Source organism: Silene latifolia, chromosome 7 (genome assembly GCF_048544455.1).
Source record: "Silene latifolia isolate original U9 population chromosome 7, ASM4854445v1, whole genome shotgun sequence".
NCBI classification, from domain to species: Eukaryota; Viridiplantae; Streptophyta; class Magnoliopsida; order Caryophyllales; family Caryophyllaceae; genus Silene; species Silene latifolia.
The window spans coordinates 122,584,226-122,604,932 of record NC_133532.1 but is presented as its reverse complement, the minus strand read 5'-3'; the positions used below and the strand labels follow the sequence as shown (position 1 = coordinate 122,604,932).

The 20,707-nt window shown below is 39.1% G+C and overlaps 2 protein-coding genes across 4 annotated transcripts; one reads left to right on the top strand and one right to left on the bottom strand.

Annotated features, from left to right (window-relative positions):
* Positions 1-6,131: 6,131 nt before the first annotated feature.
* Positions 6,132-17,615, top strand: LOC141592878 (uncharacterized). 3 transcript variants are annotated; one of them, XM_074413752.1, is made up of 16 exons: positions 6,132-6,307; positions 8,654-8,724; positions 9,779-9,893; positions 10,367-10,558; positions 11,443-12,678; positions 13,063-13,221; positions 13,298-13,420; positions 13,509-13,646; positions 14,319-14,507; positions 14,607-14,772; positions 14,856-14,902; positions 15,228-15,264; positions 15,434-15,610; positions 16,299-16,409; positions 16,822-16,913; positions 17,338-17,615. In XM_074413752.1, exons 2-15 carry the CDS (start codon positions 8,661-8,663, stop codon positions 16,882-16,884), a joined length of 2,817 nt encoding a protein of 938 aa, XP_074269853.1. In that variant the 5' UTR covers positions 6,132-6,307; positions 8,654-8,660; the 3' UTR covers positions 16,885-16,913; positions 17,338-17,615. The 3 variants fall into 3 exon arrangements, with proteins under 3 accessions (XP_074269853.1, XP_074269852.1, XP_074269854.1); XM_074413751.1 differs by having other exon boundaries at positions 17,297-17,615; XM_074413753.1 differs by having other exon boundaries at positions 6,165-6,307; positions 13,310-13,420.
* Positions 17,511-20,050, bottom strand: LOC141592879 (caffeic acid 3-O-methyltransferase-like). Its single transcript, XM_074413754.1, has 5 exons — positions 19,740-20,050; positions 18,748-19,090; positions 18,286-18,596; positions 17,998-18,062; positions 17,511-17,903 (listed from the first exon to the last, which is right to left on the bottom strand). Exons 1-5 carry the CDS (start codon positions 19,876-19,878, stop codon positions 17,607-17,609), a joined length of 1,155 nt encoding a protein of 384 aa, XP_074269855.1. The 5' UTR covers positions 19,879-20,050; the 3' UTR covers positions 17,511-17,606.
* Between the last annotated feature and the right edge of the window lie 657 nt (positions 20,051-20,707).

Here is a 20,707-nt window from a genome sequence, read left to right as displayed (position 1 = left end):
GTATTATAGGATAGTATATCGTATATTTGTATACGGGTTCACACTTGTACTCTGGATATATATATCGTATGAATGGAATACCCTAATTGGGGATTCAGTTATTTACATGGTATCAAAGATTAGGTTTTTTTTTTCAAAACACAACCGCTAAGACTTGATTCCGGCTATCGTCCTCCTCTCGTCTCCCTCTGCTACGGCCTATGACGAAGGATGCCGACAGCACGTCTGGATCCGGCAAGCCCGGACTCCATCCCGTTTATTCCGTCACTAACATACTCCACAAGGTACGTATGCTTGATGGTATTAAGATTACTTACTCCTCTTGGGTTAAATTATTTCTTCTCCATGCCAAAGGCTATAAGGTTTCCCATCATATCGATGGTACCCCTGCCCCGAAGAAGGCTGATCCGACGTACTCCGATTGGTGCGAAATTGATGCACACGTGCTTCAATGGATTTATGGGTCGTTATCTGATGATCTTCTCCTTCGAGTACTTGAAAGCGAATCCACGGCCTACGAGGCTTGGATTCGTCTCCAAAATCACTTTCTCAATAATAAGGGGTCCCGTGCCGCGGCGTTGGAGAACGAATTTTCGAACCTGTCACTCAAAAAGATGGCGTCGTTGGATGAATACTGTCAGAAATTGAAAGATTTGGCGAGCCAGCTCACTGATGTTGGAAGCCCTGTCACCGACAAAAGGTTAGTCATTCAATTGGTACGCGGTCTTCCGTCTGAGTATGATACTGTTGGTGCTTTTATAAATCAGAGTATGCCGTCATTCGAAGAGGCCCGAGGCATGTTACAATTGGAGGAACAGCGACAATCGTCTCGGTCCGAATCCACCGAGAATGCCACGGCACTTGCTGCTCCCGTCAATTTACAGGGCTCTTCTTCAGGTAATTCAGATGGTTCTCAATCTGGTAATAATAATCGCTCCAATAGTGGTGGAAATTGGAATAAGAACAAGCAGGGTTATAAGGGTAAAGGAAAGCAAAATTGGCAACCGCGTGGGGGTAGCAACAATTCAGGCGGTGGTAGACCACCGGTAGCTCAGACCTGGGTTGCTGCTCCTGCTCAGTTCGCCTCTCCTCAATTCTGGCCACCGTAATACCCTGCTTAGTGGGCCATTCCGCCATGTCCCTACCCTTCGCAACAGGGGTGGATGTCACCATGGCAGCCGCCGCAGCCACGTGCTGCATCGACAGGCTCACCTCGGTTTATTACTCCTCCACCAGCTGGACAGGTATTTATGGCGCATAGTGCCGATGGTATGGAACCGTCACAGTTGGGACAAGCGTTCCAGGCTATGACGTTGTATCCGCCCGAGAATTGCAATTTCTACATGGACACTGGTGCATCGTGTCATTTGACGTCCGAGTCAGGTATGCTATCTCCTCCTTTTAATAAGAGCGATATTCGGTCAATTTATGTTGGTAATGGTAAATCTATTCCGGTTCACGGGTCCGGGCACACGACTATCACTACCCCAACCCGACCTTTATCACTCAAAAACGTCCTATATACCCCACAAATAATCAAAAATTTAATTTCCGTAAGACAATTCACTAAGGATAACAATGTGACTGTCGAATTTGACCCTAATGGTTTTTCTGTGAAGGATATACGGACGTGGACTATAATAATGAGGAGCAATAGCACTGGTACTCTTTATCCCGTGTCATCTACGTCAACAAAAGATCCGCCAGCCACCTTCCATGTCGAGTCTGCATCCGACCTGTGGCACCCTCGCCTCGGTCATCCCGGTTTTAATATAGTTGATCACCTTAGAACTCATGATTTTATTCGTTGTAATAAGGAGCGTCGTTCCAAACTTTGTCATGCTTGTCAAATTGGCAAGCATAAGCGTCTTCCTTTTTATTCTTCAAACTCTATGTCTGTGTCTGCTTTTGATATAATACATTGCGATTTATGGACCTCTCCTATTACTAGTAAAAGCGGTTTTAAATACTACATGATGCTTATTGATAATTTTACCCAATATGTGTGGATTTATCCGCTAAAATTTAAATCCGAGGTCTTTGATAAATTCTTGCAATTTCGTACCTTTGTCACTACACAATTCAAATGTCAAATTAAAAGTTTCCAATGTGATATGGGTCGCGAATTTGACAACTCGTCCTTTCACCAATTCTCTCAAAAACATGGCTTATCCCTGCGTTTTTCATGCCCACAAACGTCCTCTCAAAACGGTAAATCCGAACGAATGATACGCCGCCTCAATGAAATCGTCTTAGCACTCTTATCTCACGCTTCTCTCCCTCCTCACTTTTGGGTAGAAGCTGTTCACACAGCTACATACCTACACAATATTCTTCCCTCCAAACTTCTCCAATATCGATCCCCCGCTTCCGCACTCTACCTTCGTCAACCCACATACGATCATCTCCGTGTCTTCGGCTGCTTATGCTATCCGAATCTCTCTGCCACACGCAACCATAAACTCCAATCTCGGTCTACAAAATGTGTCTTCTTAGGATATCCCGCTAACTATAGAGGGTACCGGTGTCTCGACCTTGCTACTCATAAGATTATATTGTCTCGGCACGTGACTTTCGACGAACATGTTTTTCCTTACGCACAAACCTTCCTCCCCACCCCTTCTACCTACACGTTCCTGGAAACAGGCCCCCCACCTTCCCTTGACCAGTTCGCCTATGACCCGCCACCCGTCACACCTGCCATCCAACCGCCTCCCTCTCCCTCCCAACCACCCGTCACCTCTGCCAACCAACCTCACTCCCCTGCCTCCCAGCCTAATACTCCAGCCAACCAGCCTACACCCGCTTCTACCTCGTCCCACCAGCCTCCCTCCCCTAGCCCGTCTCCTCCACCTCCCCCTCCACCACCGCCCCGTTCCATGGCTACACGTAGCCAACACGGCATTTTTAAACCCATTGACCGCATGAACCTCATTGCCCACAACCAGCCTCCCCTTTCACCTGTACCTAAGTCACCCACCGAGGCCCTTCGTGACCCGAATTGGAGAGTCGCCATGAATGCCGAATATAAAGCTCTTATTGATAACCGAACTTGGGATTTGGTACCTCGACCCTCGGATGCTCATGTGATTCGGTGTATGTGGCTCTATCGTCACAAGTTTCGCTCCGATGGTTCCCTTGAGCGCTATAAAGCGCGGTTAGTTGTTAATGGCAAAACTCAGCAAGTTGGTGTCGATTGTGAGGAAACGTTCAGTCCCGTTGTTAAGCCTGCCACCATTCGAACCGTACTTAGCTTAGCTGTCTCACGCTCTTGGCTTATTCGTCAACTTGATGTTAAAAATGCGTTTTTACACGGTGATTTAGTTGAGACAGTCTATATGCATCAACCCCCAGGTTTCGCTGATAAGACGGCCCCGTCACATGTATGTCGCCTTCGCAAATCTTTATATGGCCTTAAACAGGCTCCTCGAGCTTGGTATCAGCGGTTTGCAAATTTTATTATTACTAAGGGGTTTCGCAGCAGTAAATGTGATGCGTCACTATTTATTTATCATCAGGGCTCGCATGTTGCTTATTTATTATTATACGTCGATGATATCGTTCTAACGGCTTCTAGTGATGCATTTCTCCGGTCTATTATTACTGCTTTGTCTCGTGAGTTTGCCATGACAGATTTGGGCACGCTACATCACTTTCTTGGTATTGCTGTATCTCGCACCAAAACTGGCCTTTTTCTCTCCCAAAGTCAGTATGCCAAGTCTATTCTAGCTCGTGCCTCTATGACCGGTTGTAACGCCTCTGCCACTCCTGTTGACACTTCGTCCAAACTCAGCGCCAGTGATGGCCCTCCCGTTGCTGACCCTGGTCTCTATCGGAGTCTTGCAGGTGCGCTACAGTATTTGACTATTACACGACCTGATCTCACCTATGCAGTGCAACAATTGTGTCTATTTATGCATGACCCACGAGAACCTCACTTACATTTTCTGAAGCGCGTACTCCGGTATGTTAAGGGTTCTCTGGAACTTGGCCTCACTTTATCCATCTCCACGTCCCATTCTCTCGTTGCATACTCTGACGCTGACTGGAGTGGTTGTCCTGATTTTCGCCGTTCCACATCTGGGTATTGTGTCTTTTTGGGTGATAATCTAATTTCCTGGTCGTCCAAACGCCAAGCTACGGTGTCTCGCTCCAGTGCCGAGGCCGAATACAGAGGGGTTGCTAATGCTGTTGCTGAAACGAGTTGGCTCCGTAATTTACTGCTTGATCTTCATATGCCTATTCGGCAAGCCACCCTTGTCTACTGTGACAACGTTTCCGCCGTTTATATGTCCGGTAACCCCGTTCAGCACCAACGTACGAAACACATTGAGATTGATATACACTTTGTTCGTGAACAGGTGCAGCTTGGTAAGGTCCGCGTGCTTCATGTCCCTTCCGCGTATCAATATGCTGATATTTTCACCAAGGGACTTCCGCGACAGTTGTTTACTCAGTTCCGGTCCAGTCTTTGCGTTCGCTCCCCTACCGCTACGACTGAGGGGGTGTATTAGTCAGTAAATATTAGTTAGTTATTTTGTTAATATTAGCTTCCTGTATAATAGGATAGTATATCGTATATTTGTATACGGGTTCACACTTGTACTCTGGATATATATATCGTATGAATGGAATACCCTAATTGGGGATTCAGTTATTTACATATTGTTTGCAGCATACACCAGGCTTCTTCTCTGGGCTGAACATGTAATTTCTAGTGGATTTTAGTTTTTAGATTAAGGGTATGCTTGGATTGGAGGATTTGGAAGGAAAAGAAAAGGAGGGAGAGTATGGAATTTAAAATCCTTTGTTTGGATATCAAATGAGGGTGGAGGGAAATGAAGGGGGAGAGATTTGGAGGGATCCAATTTCCCTCCTCCAAGCCTAATCAAAATTTCTCTACAATAGGCAAGATTTGGAGGGAAATTGAACCAAACACTCACACCCCATTCCCCCTCCCCTTCATTTCCCTCCACTTTTGCTATCCAAACACAAAGGGTGTGTTTGGATTTGGGGATTTGAAGGGAAAAGAAAGGGAGGTAGGGTAGGGTAGGGGATTTAAAATCCCTTGTTTGGATAGCAAATGAGAATGGAGGGAAATAGAGGGGAAGAGATTTGGAGGGATCCAATTTCCCTCCCCCAAGCCTAATCAAAATCTCTCCACAATAGGCATGATTTGGAGAGAAATTATATCCAAACAACCACAACTCATTCCCCTTCCCCTTCCCTTCTCTCCCTTTCCCTTCCCTCCTTCCCCCTCCCCTCCCTTTCCTTCCACTTTTGCTATCATGCTCGAAAATTCTTTCGTACAGTTAGTATAAGATTGTATCAATATTCAGGTCATTATACATTTATACATAAATACGGAGTAATTGATAAAAGACGCACTCGTATAAATAATGTTAATTCATTGGGGTGCACAATTACTTAGTACATCAAAATTACCAAAGAAGTTTGGTACAAATATTTACACTATTTATTGCTTCTCAAGTTATGGGCAGTTTCCTACATATAAAAATCAGAAAAACCATGTTCTTTTGGATTGGAATTATATGAAGCGAAGAGTATAACTTAGCCAATAAATGGAGTAAAAAGTAAAACTTAACTAAACTAAATTGAATATATAGGATTTGAATTGAATAGTACTCCGTATATTGTATTTAAGCCTGAAAGAAGACGACCAAACCCTTGTATAGAACCTTTTTACAAATAAAACACTTACATCTACAATAGTTCGTATAGTGTATGAAAGTTACATTTCAAGAACAATTTAGTTAATCACATGTAATTTTCCTAAAAATACTGTGGAAAAAAAAAACCGCCTCCCATATTTATGAAGAATGCTAACCAAATGTGTTTGGTGTGGTGGTTGCTCACCTCATCCATTAACCATGAGGTCAGGGGTTCGATCCCTCCCAATGGGAATGGAGCAAGCTCTTTGGCCAGCCGTTTACCTCTTCGTGAGAGCACGCGCGGCGAGGGATTATACACCGTTGTCGACGGTGGACAACCCGGTTTACACCAAAAAAATATTTATGAAGAATGCTACATCTGTCATTGTAGGTCTATTAATATTTGTAGCAAAAGCAAATATCGACCGCGACGACCGATACAAGTAGCACTGTAGCAGTACAATACCAAGTTTCCCGCCACTCGGTCCTCGTTCGTCACTGCAATTAACCGGCGAATTCATTGATGCCAAAACCGAGAACCTTCTGAAGATCCTCCACCTTCTCTCTAAAAAATCGCCGAATTTTCTCCCTAATTTCATCCAATACATTTGCATCTTTAACCCTAATTCGAACTGGTACGTGCTTTCTACACTGAAATTACTCGAAATTTCATCGAATTTCTTCTACTGTAATTCGCAATTTTGCTTCAATTTGCTATTTTATTCTTCTATGCAACTTTATAAGCTTCAATTGCTATGATTATTTCTTCATGTGTTAATCGAAGGCTAATTACACTCTAATTTGCTTTAATTCTTTGATTAAGGTTCGTATTTTATGAATTGAGGAGCGTATAATTAGTTTTGAAGTTGCGATTTTTGTGCTGTATCGATATAATTGATTCTGGTTAATTTTGTTGATAAGTTGCTGATTTTCGGCTTTAATTTGTTATTTTATTCATATATGGTTGATCGAAGGCTAATTACACTCTAATACGTTCTAATTCTTTGATTGAGGTTCGCATTTTATGAATTTAGGACCGCATAATTAGTTTTGAAGTGGAGATTTACTGCGGTATCGATATAAGATTCTGGTTAATTTTGTTGATAAATTTCTAATTTCGGCTTCAATTTGTATTAATTCATATATGCACTTGTATAAACTTCAATTTCCGTAATTATTTGTTCTAATTTTTTGATTCTGGTTCACATTATTTGAATCTAGGAGCGTTTAGATATCTTGAATATAGTTGATAAATTTCTAATTTCGGCTTAAATTTGTTATTAATTCATATATGCACTTATATAAGCTTCAATATCAATGATTATCTCTTCATGTGTAAATCTAAGGCTAATTTCACTCTAATTTGTTCTAGTTGTTTGAGTGAGCTTTGCATCTTACAAAATTCGGAGCGTATTATTAGTTAGTCAAGATCTTCGTGCTTTAGATATACTTGATTCTGATTATATTTGCTGATATTTTATTTTGATGTCTATTTTTTGGCTTAAATTTAGATAAGTTTGTAGTTTAGCTAATGTTCGGATTTTCCCTCACTTTGTTAGCAAGTGATTAAGGTAGTCGTAAACTCGTAATTCAACAGATCATTTATTTCTTCAATTTTATTCTAGTCCAGTCTATAGTATTACTTGGATGATGGATTTTTGAGTTTTTGTAGCCTGTTGTACATTTTGGCTCGAAACTGTACAAACACCATTGCCGCTGACTTGCTGTGATGTTATCTTTTTATTTATTTTTTTATAATTTTCAGCGCATTCTCATTTTTTCGTTGTTTATCACTATAAGAAATAATGCAGATCTCATCTTCCCGTTGTTTGTATGTTATCCAAGATTTTTAACCTTATCCAAGATTTTTAATCTGTACGAAATAGTTTGTAGTCTATGTCTTTTATACCCTCTGCTGTCTTGCAAGAGGAGACCCTGTGATTGGTGGAAGTTTTCCGCTTGTTTGTTGATTTGGGGTCCAGAAAGGATTAAAGCTATCACAAGCATGATTATGTTTCGCTTTCATTATACGCAGAAGACATTCTATTTGATTTAACTCCTTGAAATAGGATGGACTGCTCTAGGAGTCACTCATGAAGCATGTCGTAAATGACAATGTATATAGACATTGTCTCTTTATGGTGTAAAGTTAATCTTATGTTCAAATATATAGTATATGTCTGTGAGGCCCTCTTTTGCTACTTTTAATTATACTATACACTTTCAGAGTTTCTGAAATGAATACGAGAGTCTGGTGATATTAGCAAACAAAATCTATTGTACCGGCTGGTCCGAAGGAAGCTTAGTGCATGTTGGTAGTTTGAGAAATAGAGGATTAGGCTGTTTTCAGGATGCTTTATATGCTCTTCTTCGTTCGATTGTATGTGCTGTTTATATCTATTCAGTTGGACTAGGGTAGCATTTTCACTGGCAAATATTCAAATAGAATGCCTTTTGCATTGCAACCCGCTCTTTTGTTTTGATGTGATAAAACTCGATGAAACATCATATGTCTGATCATTTACTCATTGACATTATGTATTGATTGTCTTGGTTGGTGCTAAACAATCGTCACGCTGTTGATTCTCAAATGGTTCTCCTAATCAGTGTTTTATCTTCATTTGTCCAAGTAATCTACTATTTCCATATTTCCAATGGAGCCAAAGACTCATTATTCTTTGGTTATGGATTATAATGGAATAAATCAAAATGGCTCACTAAAGTGGCTGCCCTTCTTTCTTTTGTAAAGTGGCGGTCCTTCGATGCAGTTCTCGACGCAATTTTCATCTTGGGTCATTCGGAAACAGCCTCTTTGTGTTGCTAACACAAGGGTAAGGCTGCGTACATCCGACCCCCCCTTACCCTGCAATTTGCGGGAGCCATTGAGGCACTGGGGTAATGTTGTTGTTGTTGTTGTCCAAGTAATCTACTGTCCCTATTTTCAGATTCCGGAATTAATCAGTTTTCCTTAATCCTTGCAGTACTTAGATGGCTGAATCAGATAAGGCGGATGCTTCAACTGGTAAAACAAAAGCAAAAACGTCATTCCTAGGTACTCTAATTGACATACCATATTGGCATGTTGTAGTTGTGGAAGGCATCCTATCTCGTTGTCCTGTTTATAAAGATAGTATAACCTCTCCTTAGGCAAGAACATCAATTTTTTTTAATAGTAAAAGGAGCTGTATTGCCATGGGGAAGAAAACATTACTAACTTGACTTGCCCGATCTCAACTTTAAGTTATTGATATTTAAAACCCTAACTTCATAGAAATGATGGAATAAGTACGACATTTAAAGAACAGGAGCAAAAAAACATGCTAGCTGACCCCATATTTCTTTAGGTCTTTAAGAAATATGGCTCTGTTGTTGTAAACTTGTAATGCTGTCGTTTTTGAATACTTGATTCTAGAAAGAAGTCTTCGTTCCAACAGAGAAGACATGCTCCTAATACGTCTACCTATCCTGATGTATATTATCGTATGGTAATGGCTGAAATAAATGCGATTTAGTTTAGCTTGGATGTTGTGAATGCCTGTCAATGAAGTAGTTAATAACTGTGATGTTTTTGGCTTACTATGCTGATGTGGAACATGAAGTTTTGGGTAGGATGTGTCAAACTTATCAAAATGTAATTATGGGTGAATGAAAACTATGAAATTTCACATAAAATGGCCTGTGGCTGGGCCGCATGAAGTCCGAAGGAGGTTTTATCTGAAAACCATTTCACAATAGGAAGAATTACTCTTTGGTTTATACTAAATGATTCACTTTCTTCTCTTTTTAATACAAGACATCATATTTGGGTTAACCAGGTCATAATAGGACTTCTCAACCATAACAGTTTGACTGAGGTTGTAACTTATTTTTTCCGTTGGTGGTTGGGTGTAAAGGAGAGACCGAAGAGGCAGGGTGAGATAAGTTCTGCTCTATAAAATTGTTTGGTTAAAAATGTAAAAAATATTGCAATTTACTATTTTCGGCTGTTCAAACTCACTTCACTAGTTTTGTCTGTCTTTTAACATCTTACTGAAACATATTCATTATTATATCTACCTATTTGAGGCTTTTGTTTTCTGCTGATTGCTAAAATATGCTTGAAACAGATGACGACATATCCAAGGACTTTCTTAGCTCTTGGAAGTCCACTGGTGGGAGTGATATGGACTTCAATTTTGAACCTGTTGCAAAAGGCAACAAAAAAGCATTTGACTTTGGCATGTAAGCTTCCTACGATTGTTTTTTGTTTGTGGATCAGATGTATTTACCTTTTATTGTACCCGTTTCTAGTTTTCTTGCTATTTTCTGCTTTTACCCCCGATCAACAATGTTTCTTTGAAAGCTATCCTTGTTCTTCGGACAATCATATATAGTGAAAGCTCACATGCTTGAGCTATGCAAACATTGCTTTTATCGTCCGCTCCTGTTTCCATACAACAGCCTTAGGTAGACAGGAATGGAAATACGTAATTGATGTCTTTTTTCTCGTAAGTTCTATAATTTTGAGCACGTGAAGTTAGTAATCATATATTCAGAAGCATGGCTGTGGGATCATTTTTGTAATTTATGAGGTATTTGCTTAGCATCAGTAACATATTGATTTCTTAAGTCCGGATAATACCGTGTTACCTGTTTTACTATAGCTACCTTTAGTTTATCACTTCTATGCTGTGCTCACGGGCATGTTTTTACAGGGATATGGATTTTTCCCTTGATGATGCATTTGGAAAGATGTCATCTTTTAAATTAGATATGCCAGATATTGATTTTTCAAGTTCACCAAAGAAGTCTGCTGTATCAAAGGAAAAGAAATCAGAAAGTAAACCGGCAAAAGAAAGTGGTCAGGAGAAGGACGACAAATTCACCTTCTCTTTTGACTTTGATGGGTAAGCATGCATGAGTTTCCATTGTATATCGAATTCGTCACTTTCCTGCTTGGTAGATTGTTCATGATTATACTTTTAAAATCAAACCTAGCATTTAGATGAATGGGATATTTGCTGGTCTTATCGTTTAACGTATTTGTAGCTTGGTTGACTTCAGCTTAGATGCACTTCAACTTGATAAGACATTGTGTATTATCCCTCCATCTCATTTATATTGCTCTCATTTGCCTTTGAGGTCAACCGATGCTCACCTATATTTTTTCACAGTAGAGCGTAATCAATTGTTACAACTTTTGAAGAATATAACTTTGTTGATAAATCAAACATAACATTTATTTGGTATTGTGATACATATTTCGAGAGGTTAATGATTAAAGCTTACATAGGGTGACCACCAAGGTCAAATAGGTATGCGTGTAAAAAAACTTATACGAGACGGTTGTACGCATACAACCCAGCCATTCAGTGTTGAATTCCTATTTAATACTCCCTCCTATTCCAGATAACCGTCCCATTGTCCATTTCCGTCTATTCACAATAATGTCCCATTGTCCATTTTTGGTAAGTGTTGTGTGGTCCAAATTCGATTCCATTTCCGTCTATTCACATAACTGTCCCATTGTCCGTTTTGTGTGGTCTAAAGTCACTTTCTTAATTCTTGTGTCATCTTCACAATGGGACGGTTATCTGGAATAGGAGGGAGTATTATGATTAACGGTCAGGTTGTATGGGTACAGTCTGTTCACACAAGACTTACTATAAATGGAATAAAGGTAGGATATTCCAACTTGACGAAGTGCTAATGTTATAATTTATGCTCCCAATATTTAATCTAGAAACCAAACTTGTTTTATTGTTCACTAACAAAGCCATTGTCTGTGTAGGTTTGGGGACTTCAGCTTGGATGACTCTGCAACTAAAGGTGGAAAAAATGCAACTGAAGGGAAAACCAGCAAACAAGCTAGTTCATTGTCCAAAATTGAGTGTGAAGATTTACCCAATCAAGCTGCAAGTAATAGTGAGCCAAGAAAGGAAGACGCCACTCAGAAGGAACATTCAAAATCTGAAGTTGCAGTTGATTCAAAACACGGTCTTTCAGTTGAGCAAGAGAAAAGCCTTGGCGCCTCGTCTTCCAAGGGCCCCTCTAATTCCACAATTGCCATACATCAGCAAACACAAACTCAGATGCCTATGAATAAAACAGTTCCTGTGGATGCCCTACAGCCAGACCCTAAGTGTCCCATGGCAGGGGAAACTGATTCAAAAATTTCTAGAACTCGGGCAAGAGCACATGACTTCAGCTCAAATCCTGAAAGCAATCCCTCACACAAGCTAGTAGATTCAGAAGAAGCATTTGTGTCTCCAAAGACAACTAAAATTACGAGTGCCGAAGGTGTGGAAGAAGATTTTCACTTTACTGAGAAAATAACATTGAAGCAAGTGTCTCCTGATGTAAAAGAACAGGCCCCATTGGTAAAAGTTTCAGAAGAACCATTTGCATCTCCAGAGACAGATAGAATTACGACTGCCCGAGGCATGGAAGTAGATTTTCACCTTACTGAGGAAAAAGCGTCGAAGCAAGTGTTTGCCGAGGTAAAAGAACAGGCCTCAATGGTAAACGTTTCAGAAGAAGCATTTGCATCTCCAGAGACAGATAGAATTTTGACTGCGCGAGGCATAGAAGAAGATTTTCACCTTACTGAGGAAAAAACATCGAAGCAAGTGTTTGCTGAGGTAAAAGAACAGGCCCCAATGGTAAACATTTCTGCTCTTTTGGGCACGGGCTCAAAAGCATCAGATGATGAGACTTGTTCTCCGAATGAGAAAATTGGTGATGGAACATCTGAAGTAGAGACCTTACAAGAAGAATTTGCAGCTGGGGCTCTTTTGGGTACAGACTCGATAACCACAAATCCAGACAGGTCATCCCATCAGTGCTTTACAGAGAAAATGAAAAGCGAAGAAGAACGAGTGGCTGGGGTAAGCGAAAAACTGGACAATCACACTCTGACTTTGGATACCTTATCCTCTACGATCTCCAAAAGATTGAACTCTGAGGTCTCGTTAAATGCTAAATTGCAAAAATCAGATGTGAAAGATCCTCTGGCACCTTCTGAAAGGTTATATACTTGATCTTGCGCTAGTTTGATTTTCTGCAATAGTCTTATCAGCTATTGTGAGCTCACTATGGCTTTGAGTTTTTCGTTCTTGTATGCCTATTGCCTGGTCTACAATTAGGTAGATACTCCATATTTGATTTCAGTTGTTTGTCGAGTGTGTCGATTACACACTAGAAGATCCCGAGACGATAAAAATATGGTGTAGTGAAAGTGAGTAATTAACCTGATACTTTCATCCTAGATCGACTTGATTTGACAGATTGTTTTTTTTTTCCTTTTCATAACACAAGGTCAAGATTGCGTTAAACTAATTTTTGTGTGTTAGAGATTTCTCATCATATTTTGAAGTTTTAAACTATTAAGTTGAGTATTCACTTTTTGCAGTAAACCAACTTCTGCCAAGTCAATGAAAATGCGATTCAAACTTTCAGAAGCTAACAGCTTTTCCATGGTACGAGGCACAAATGATGGTGCTGGGAAAAAACATTTTATACTTGAGAAAAGCAAAAAGGGTTCAGCATCATTGGGAGCTGCAGACTTGAGGTAAAAGAAGCTCCTTCAAATTTGCAAGTTCTGAAGGTATGTGGAAATAGTTGTGAACCTCATCTGCTATTGACAGTGGTGACTCCAGGAACGAAGGTAATGGGGGAAAATTGGATGGCAATCCTAGTTCATGTGCCAAAGAATTAATGAAACGAGACTCAGCTGTGGAGAGAAGGGAAAAGCGTACTGATGTTTCGAGGTAAGGCCATCATACAACAGATGTTCTCAGACCTACAATATACTAGCTCCAATTGGCTACATATCTTAGCAGCTCCAACCTTATGCAGAGATGATGATAGTAATGAAAGCGGAGAAATCCAGACTAAGATGGTTGTTGATGCTGTACTTGGTGATAGACAAGCCAAAAAGGATAGTTTCCATTTGCTTGATACAAGGAAAATAAGTATTGATGTGAAACCTCATAGGTAAGGCGAAAAATACGTCTTCTAACCCAGAATAGATACATCACTGACATATCATTATTTGAAGCATGACTATTATTTTCTCTTGTTTCTATGGGTTTGCTTGGTTTGGGTAATTATTACTAGTGTGATAGAGGCCAAAATAAAGGAAGGTAGGAGGAAGTGTTGGTGTTGAAGGAAGGAACATGGAGTGATGGGGGAAATATCATCCCATTTGAGATAATGCATTACCTAGGGAGAGGCGAGTGATTATTATGTCCTTCAATGAAATAATTGTTGCATTCTCTTCCACCCTTTTCTTCTCCCACTACCTTTACTTCCTCATATTTCATCTTTTATTACCATAGTAACAATTACCTATTTCAAAGCAAGCCCTATGAATTGACCTTTTTTCTGTGGTTATTTCTTAAATGTGGAATGTTTTCATGATGTCAACCCATTATTGTCTGTCTTTGTCTGGTTAAGGTTGAATCTTCATTGCTAATTTGTTGGTAGACAGCCCCCTCCCTCTCTTCGAAAACACTAATCACTAAGGATGTAATGATTTAACCAAGTTATTGCACATACTCTGACAATATGGGTGATCCATTAGACATTACCATGCCTCGGATTTTCCGGTTAGAGTTATAAGTGTCTTTGTATCTCGTGGATTGCTCATGTTTTATTTTCTTGCAGCATTCAACTTCCTTCAGTAGTTGCACCTGAACGGGAAGCTAAATCTAGCAACCATGGGTCTGGGAAACTCAACGACAAGATTTCTAGCATATCAATAGCTCAGAAATCAAACATTGGGCAAGTGAATAGACTTCTGTCTGCTAGAACTGACAAGACAGTGCCTACTCTTCCTAGCCTAAAAATTTCAAGGTAAGTTAAACTTGAACTGGTTTTACCAGTCACTGTGTCACTTCTTGACTCCCTGTTTCTGCTTAATTCTTCATTTTAAGCAACGATGATGCCTTGTAGGAATACCGTAAACAAGCAATCAGCTTCTTCAATTGTCCAAACTCCTAAATCCATGGTAAATTTTGAGAAAAGTGCAAGGCTAGAAGAGAAGACCAAGATAGTTTCTCCGGTGAATGTTCTGAGACAGACACCTTCAGTTACCTCTTTGAAGCGGAAACCAACTGAGGTTCTTTTCATAATCATGCCATATTCAAGTTCTATAAGACCTCTTTAGGCTTTCTTAGTTGTAATTCAAAGAGCAATTGGCAGGTTGCTGATCCACAGCCATCAAAACGTCACTTGGTCAGTGAAAGCAGGTGTGCCACACAGCTACACTGCTGAAATTATATAATTACCTTCGCTCCAATTTTTTTGGTCCTAATATGACTTTGGTGGTCAACCGTGAAAATTTGATCATTAAGTTTTATCAATTTACTTAGAGAGACTATCAAATTTTTACTAGTTTGATTTTTCCCAAAAAAAAAAAAACATTTATCATATTATCTAAAAAGGTATCAAATCATACAAATGTGTTAAGATCACAGCTGACATTGTTTGACCATCAAGCCAAATGACGATAATATAAATGAGAGAGAGGGTGGGTTACTATCCTAAGCTTAACATTTTTCCTTGATTGTGCAGAATGTCTAATGTATCACCCAGAGAAGTTGAAAATGAGGTATCCTGTTCTACATACTCATTGGAACCATCTTAAGCTTAACATTGTTACTTTCTTGATGCATTCGTATAATTATATTCATCAACTATCTAAGTGGAAATCACGGAGAATATATATTCTACTACAGGATGAATTGCTGTACTCCATCCTAACACAACTGTGCATGTAGGTCAAGACACGGGTTACTTCATGTGAAGGAAGTAAAAAGAATGTCACAGCCAAGAACCCGAGTCCTAAGTTTGATTTTCACCTAGAGGAAAACATGGAGAACCTAGGTTTCACATTGATGGTGGAGAGTGATGAAAGTGTTGAAAAGGCTGAGGCGTGTGCCAAAGAACTAGACGATGTAAGTGTTCCTGAATATAACTTGCTCCTTCATTGTATTATATATGTGGGATTGATTACCCAAATTGGCAACTATTCAAGGTTAAACTCAAAAATTATTGTTTGTAGTTCATTTGGTTTTACCTTCTCTTGCTTTTCTTTGAAGAATCTTCCCTATTTGAGTGACATTTGGTTCAAATAGGGAAGAATCTTACCAACGTTATCCTTGTGAATATATATGACTCAAAGGTTCCTGGTTGTTGTGTGATACGGATAAGGGGTCAAATATACATGGATTTATCCGTGTTGAAACAACAAAAAAGATGTTTCAAACACGCATAAAAATATTGCGCCGACATTTGCATTTTCACAATATAAAAAGCACAAACCGTGAATTGCACCAACATTTTGCAGTTTCAAAATTATTTCTGCTTAATTGCTTTTTACTATTCAGACGAGTGAGTAAATTTAAGCATGATTTAATAGTGTTGTATATTAAGTGCTTGTTGATTATAATAAGAACAACTAATACCCTGACTACATGTTTTTTTTTTCTTTTTAAAATGATAACTTTGTCCAGAAAACACTGGTTGCTTCAACGATCAACATTCTGACACATGCCGACGTTCCTTTTGCAATCTGTTATTCCTTTTTTCTGTATCTCAGATCCTTACTAAGATGAAAATGTGCCATTTTTTAATGCTCTACAGATATGTAGCATGTTGAAGAAAAAACATGACGAAGCAAAGGAATTGTTGGTCCGGGCACTTGTTAACAACAACAATCTTCTTATGCTGAACCATCCCATCTACGAAAAAAAGATATCCTTTTTCATTTATGCAATTAGTGTCTTGAAATATGGAGTACATGATATTCAATGTGAGATCAACTAATTACTCCACTCCAGTTTACTGGAATTGCAACATTGGGTGAATATATGTGAAGAGTATTTTAATGAAATGTTGCAATTCCAGTGAACTAGAAGGAGTACTAATATACCCATTAACCCGCTAATTCAAATAGTAATTGAAGTTCCCTATTAATTATGCAAAATGGTTTGTCTCCTGGTGATAATATCATTAGTCCGTCTTGTGAGAATCTGTTTGTTCTGTTGCTAGTGCATACCTGTAGTCATATTTGGAACTTCTGGGTTCTGGGTTTTACTATCTGCGAGTCCGGTGACTGTAATCAACTCTTTTGGGAGGTACAATTGTAAACCTTGACTATCATCACATCCTCGAGGTTCAGAAATTCGCTTCCAGGTTGATGTCCAGAGAGCAAGCGGCTGGTGTGTAGTGATATCAAGTGATAGTGATCCCGATAAGGTATCTCTCTTACTAAATACTTGTTTCATGAGCACATTTCTCTAGTTTGTAACTAAATAGTAAATACAGAATTCAGTCTTTAGAGGATTCAACACGTGATGATAAACAAATACTGAGAAGCATGATAGAGAGTGGAATTTATTAATGGATAAATCATATTTGCAGTCATCATCTCAACCGTGTCCATCGAATGAACCATCACAGCCATGTCATCCTCCTTCCTTCATGTAGCATTGCAACTCTTCTTTAAAGCGAGCAACATTTCACTTAAATTCTCTTGCTATAGTTTTTCACTAGTTCTGGTATATTATACGGAATAAATAATAGCATCTTGTATACATTTGATATGCAGTTCTTAGTTGCCAAAAAAAAAAGATATGCAGTTCTTCACATTAGTGAAGAGTGCTTGATTGCTGATCTGCAGACTGCTGCTCCGCTCCCTCAACTTTTCCGGTGACCTTGCTGTTAATCGGCTGCCTTGATGCTTTCTGGGATGCATTGCTATTAATAAACAATCTTCATAGAAAGGTTCGAGCCCAATACCTTAATCTTGCTCTACACATTATCAATTTGCAAAAAATTGATCATACCGTGAATCCGTGAATGCCTATAAACAAATTACCATTAAACTTCGAGTACAAAGTTGTGATTCTTATTGTTCATCTACGGTATACATGCACACAAAGATCGGTTTTACTTGTAGAATTCCATGACCCAAAGCTGACCAACTTGACATTTGACTTTAACGCCCGCGAACCCAGCCGTCGTTGCTAAGGCTATAAACTCAAGTAGAGTTCTTTCCTTGCCTCCTGGATTTTTAGTCATCATGTACACATCCATTTGGCTTATTGCTTTTGCAACTACACTAGTTTCCGGCTCTGCTGTCATTAACGATTCTATAATAATCAGCTTACCGTCCTTGGGTACCGCCTTATAGCAATTCCTCAACACCATTAAGCACTTTTCATCGCTCCAAACTTGAAGTAGCCACTGTTATTTCACAACGATGTTATGTGAATATTAAAAATCTCTTTTAATTGCGCTTAAAATGTAATAGTTTTAAGAAAATTTTCCGTTAGAAGACCTTCATGAGAACTGCATCACCGCTGGGAACACTTTCAAACATGTCTCCGCTAACATGCTTCACACCTAGGACAGGAAGTACATTGTACGCAGTAGAATTCATTAGAAAATATTGTTCGGAGTAAAATGTCATAATGAATAATTTTTTTGAAAACTCATAACGAATATGTTATACAAATACAATTGAGTAATTATTGTGTAAACCTGTCTTACAATATAAATACGGAGTATATAAACACTCATTAAATGAGTATTTAACCAAAAAGTCGGTGATGAACAGAGGGAGTACCTGGATATGTTGGGGCATTCGAAATGACGTGTGGTTGATCAAAATTAATACCCAAAATTGTAGGGTACTTAGAAATAATCGCCTTTAAAGTGTGTCCTTGACCACCCCCAACATCAACAAGGGATTGGATGCCATGGAAACCCTTGTATTTCTTGAGGATCTTTTCAATAAGTATGATAGGGTAGTTGAACATTGCTTTGTTGAATACTTGATTAAACCTTTCGTCGATGCATGGGTACTCGAATGCATGAACTCCATGTACCTTGTTGAATGGTATTCCTCCTTCTAAAATGGCATCTTTTAACTTTGTCCTGCATTCAAAATGAAAGTTCAGGTGAGTAATCACCAAACCAAACTCGTTTACTTAATACAGTAACAACAACTGGTTAGTCTCATGTAAGACGGTTTTATCATGGTCTTATGACAAGATTGGATGAAGCAAGATTGTAGACAACAAATTACCAACTAGCTAGGACAACAGGGTCCATGAACAAGGCAAGGAGAGGAGTAAGGCTACCACCATTTCGATCCGGAAGAAAGAACTTGGATAGCTTCCCTAAACCATACTCCCTTTGATACCCACCATTTTTAGTGGGCTGAACACAACAGCTCACAATAGAATAACTAGACAAAAGCCCAAGTATACGATCCAACATGGACGGTGCATCCGGGTTAGGCCGATCCATTTTCGTCATAATTTGGTCGGAAATTTGTTGGGCGGATAGTCTCTGTTCTGGGCCTGCTTTTGCAATGATACCAATAAGATCAAGCTCTAGGGCCGTGTTTAGCACAATAGGCAATACACCTGACATAAATTGTTGCATAAGACCATTTTATATATAAAACTAACTCTAACAAAATACCCAATTATTCAATAAACATGTAAATTTTTTTTTATTTTTTTATTTTGATAACATAATATTTTATGATAACCTGCATATTTAAATGTATCAAGTATTCATTATAAGATATCCACTCATCAAAATAAACTTAAAACATAAATAAATAAAATTTTAATTTTGGGTTCATCTCCTTCAACTGAAATCCTCTCCAATAATCGGAGGATCTAGTACTTATTTAACATACACATAAGGGGTGAGATGGTAATCGCAACACTTACAGAGCTGTTCATGGGCCGTCCCGTCCATTAAACTCGGCCCATCCCGCCCGCTAAATAAGCGGGTACGGACAAGGCATTTAAAGAAAAATACAAAGGCTCAGCCCACTAACCCGTCCCGAACCCACTAACCCGCTTGTTTGTGGGCCAAAAATTGAACATGAGCCCGGCCCATGTCCGGCCCAAGCCCGCATTTGATCACCTCTACGCAACAGTTATGTAATCCCTCCTTTCTCTCTTGGAAAAGTAATGGACCTCTCCTGTTATCGGAGAAGATTATATCTCATCTCCTTTTGGGTTAGTCATATGTTATAAATTGGTCATATAAGAGAGCTACCTGACTGAACTAGTTGGGCCGCCAATACAAAGTTTTGGGCTTCTTCGTCATCATCTATTATATCGTGGCCCAACTTAAGTGTTGCTTGATCAACAGCTTTTGGAAGAGTGATGAGTCGTGGAGTTGGTGTTAAACTCATTTTGTAGTAATTACCAAATTTTGTTCAGAGTTTTTTTTTTATTGTTTGTTTGTTTTTTTGGGTGCGTTGAGTTGTTGATAGAGTTAGGAATTGAATCTATTACATACATAGGATTGAAAATCTGTACACATGAAATTATAGGTACACACGTCCTTTGGCCATTTTTTTAATTGTAATTCCTAGTTGTCATGATTCAGGCTTACAAGTTGTTTAAGCTAATAAGGTTTCCGGTTAATTGTGGACAATTGACGGGTCAAATAACCTCCACTTGCATAGATGGACAAACTTTTTGGTAATTCCATTGCATTTTGTTTTGTCTTATATGTGATACTTGATCCGTATTCAAATTAAGGCGAATATGTCTGTCTTATATGAGAATTTGTGGGCTCGACGACGACCTAGTTGACATATGCATGCATGTACTCAATATAAAACCATTCACTTATTGGGTGTTGACTGTTGAATTCTGCTGTTTAGCTTGCATAATGCATAATGATGCATAATGCACAATGCACAATGCACAATGCACATGATTCACGATCTATAGTGTGAAAACACAAAGCTTTAAAATCAATGTCCCCGTCAAAACAGATACGGAGTAAAAAGTGTAGGAGAGATGATTGTAAATTTGTAATTGATGATGGGACTTGTCGGCGCAAAATTTTACTAAATCCTGCGCATTTCTACACTTTATTCTGAGTTTATCCCTCCCATTTTTTGGGCTCACCAGTCACCAATACATCAAAAACCAAAAAAATCCCAAAAATTGGTTGGTTACTTTGCCTAGGTATATTGCAGATATTGCCGTTGCGGATGGTTTAGTAATGAA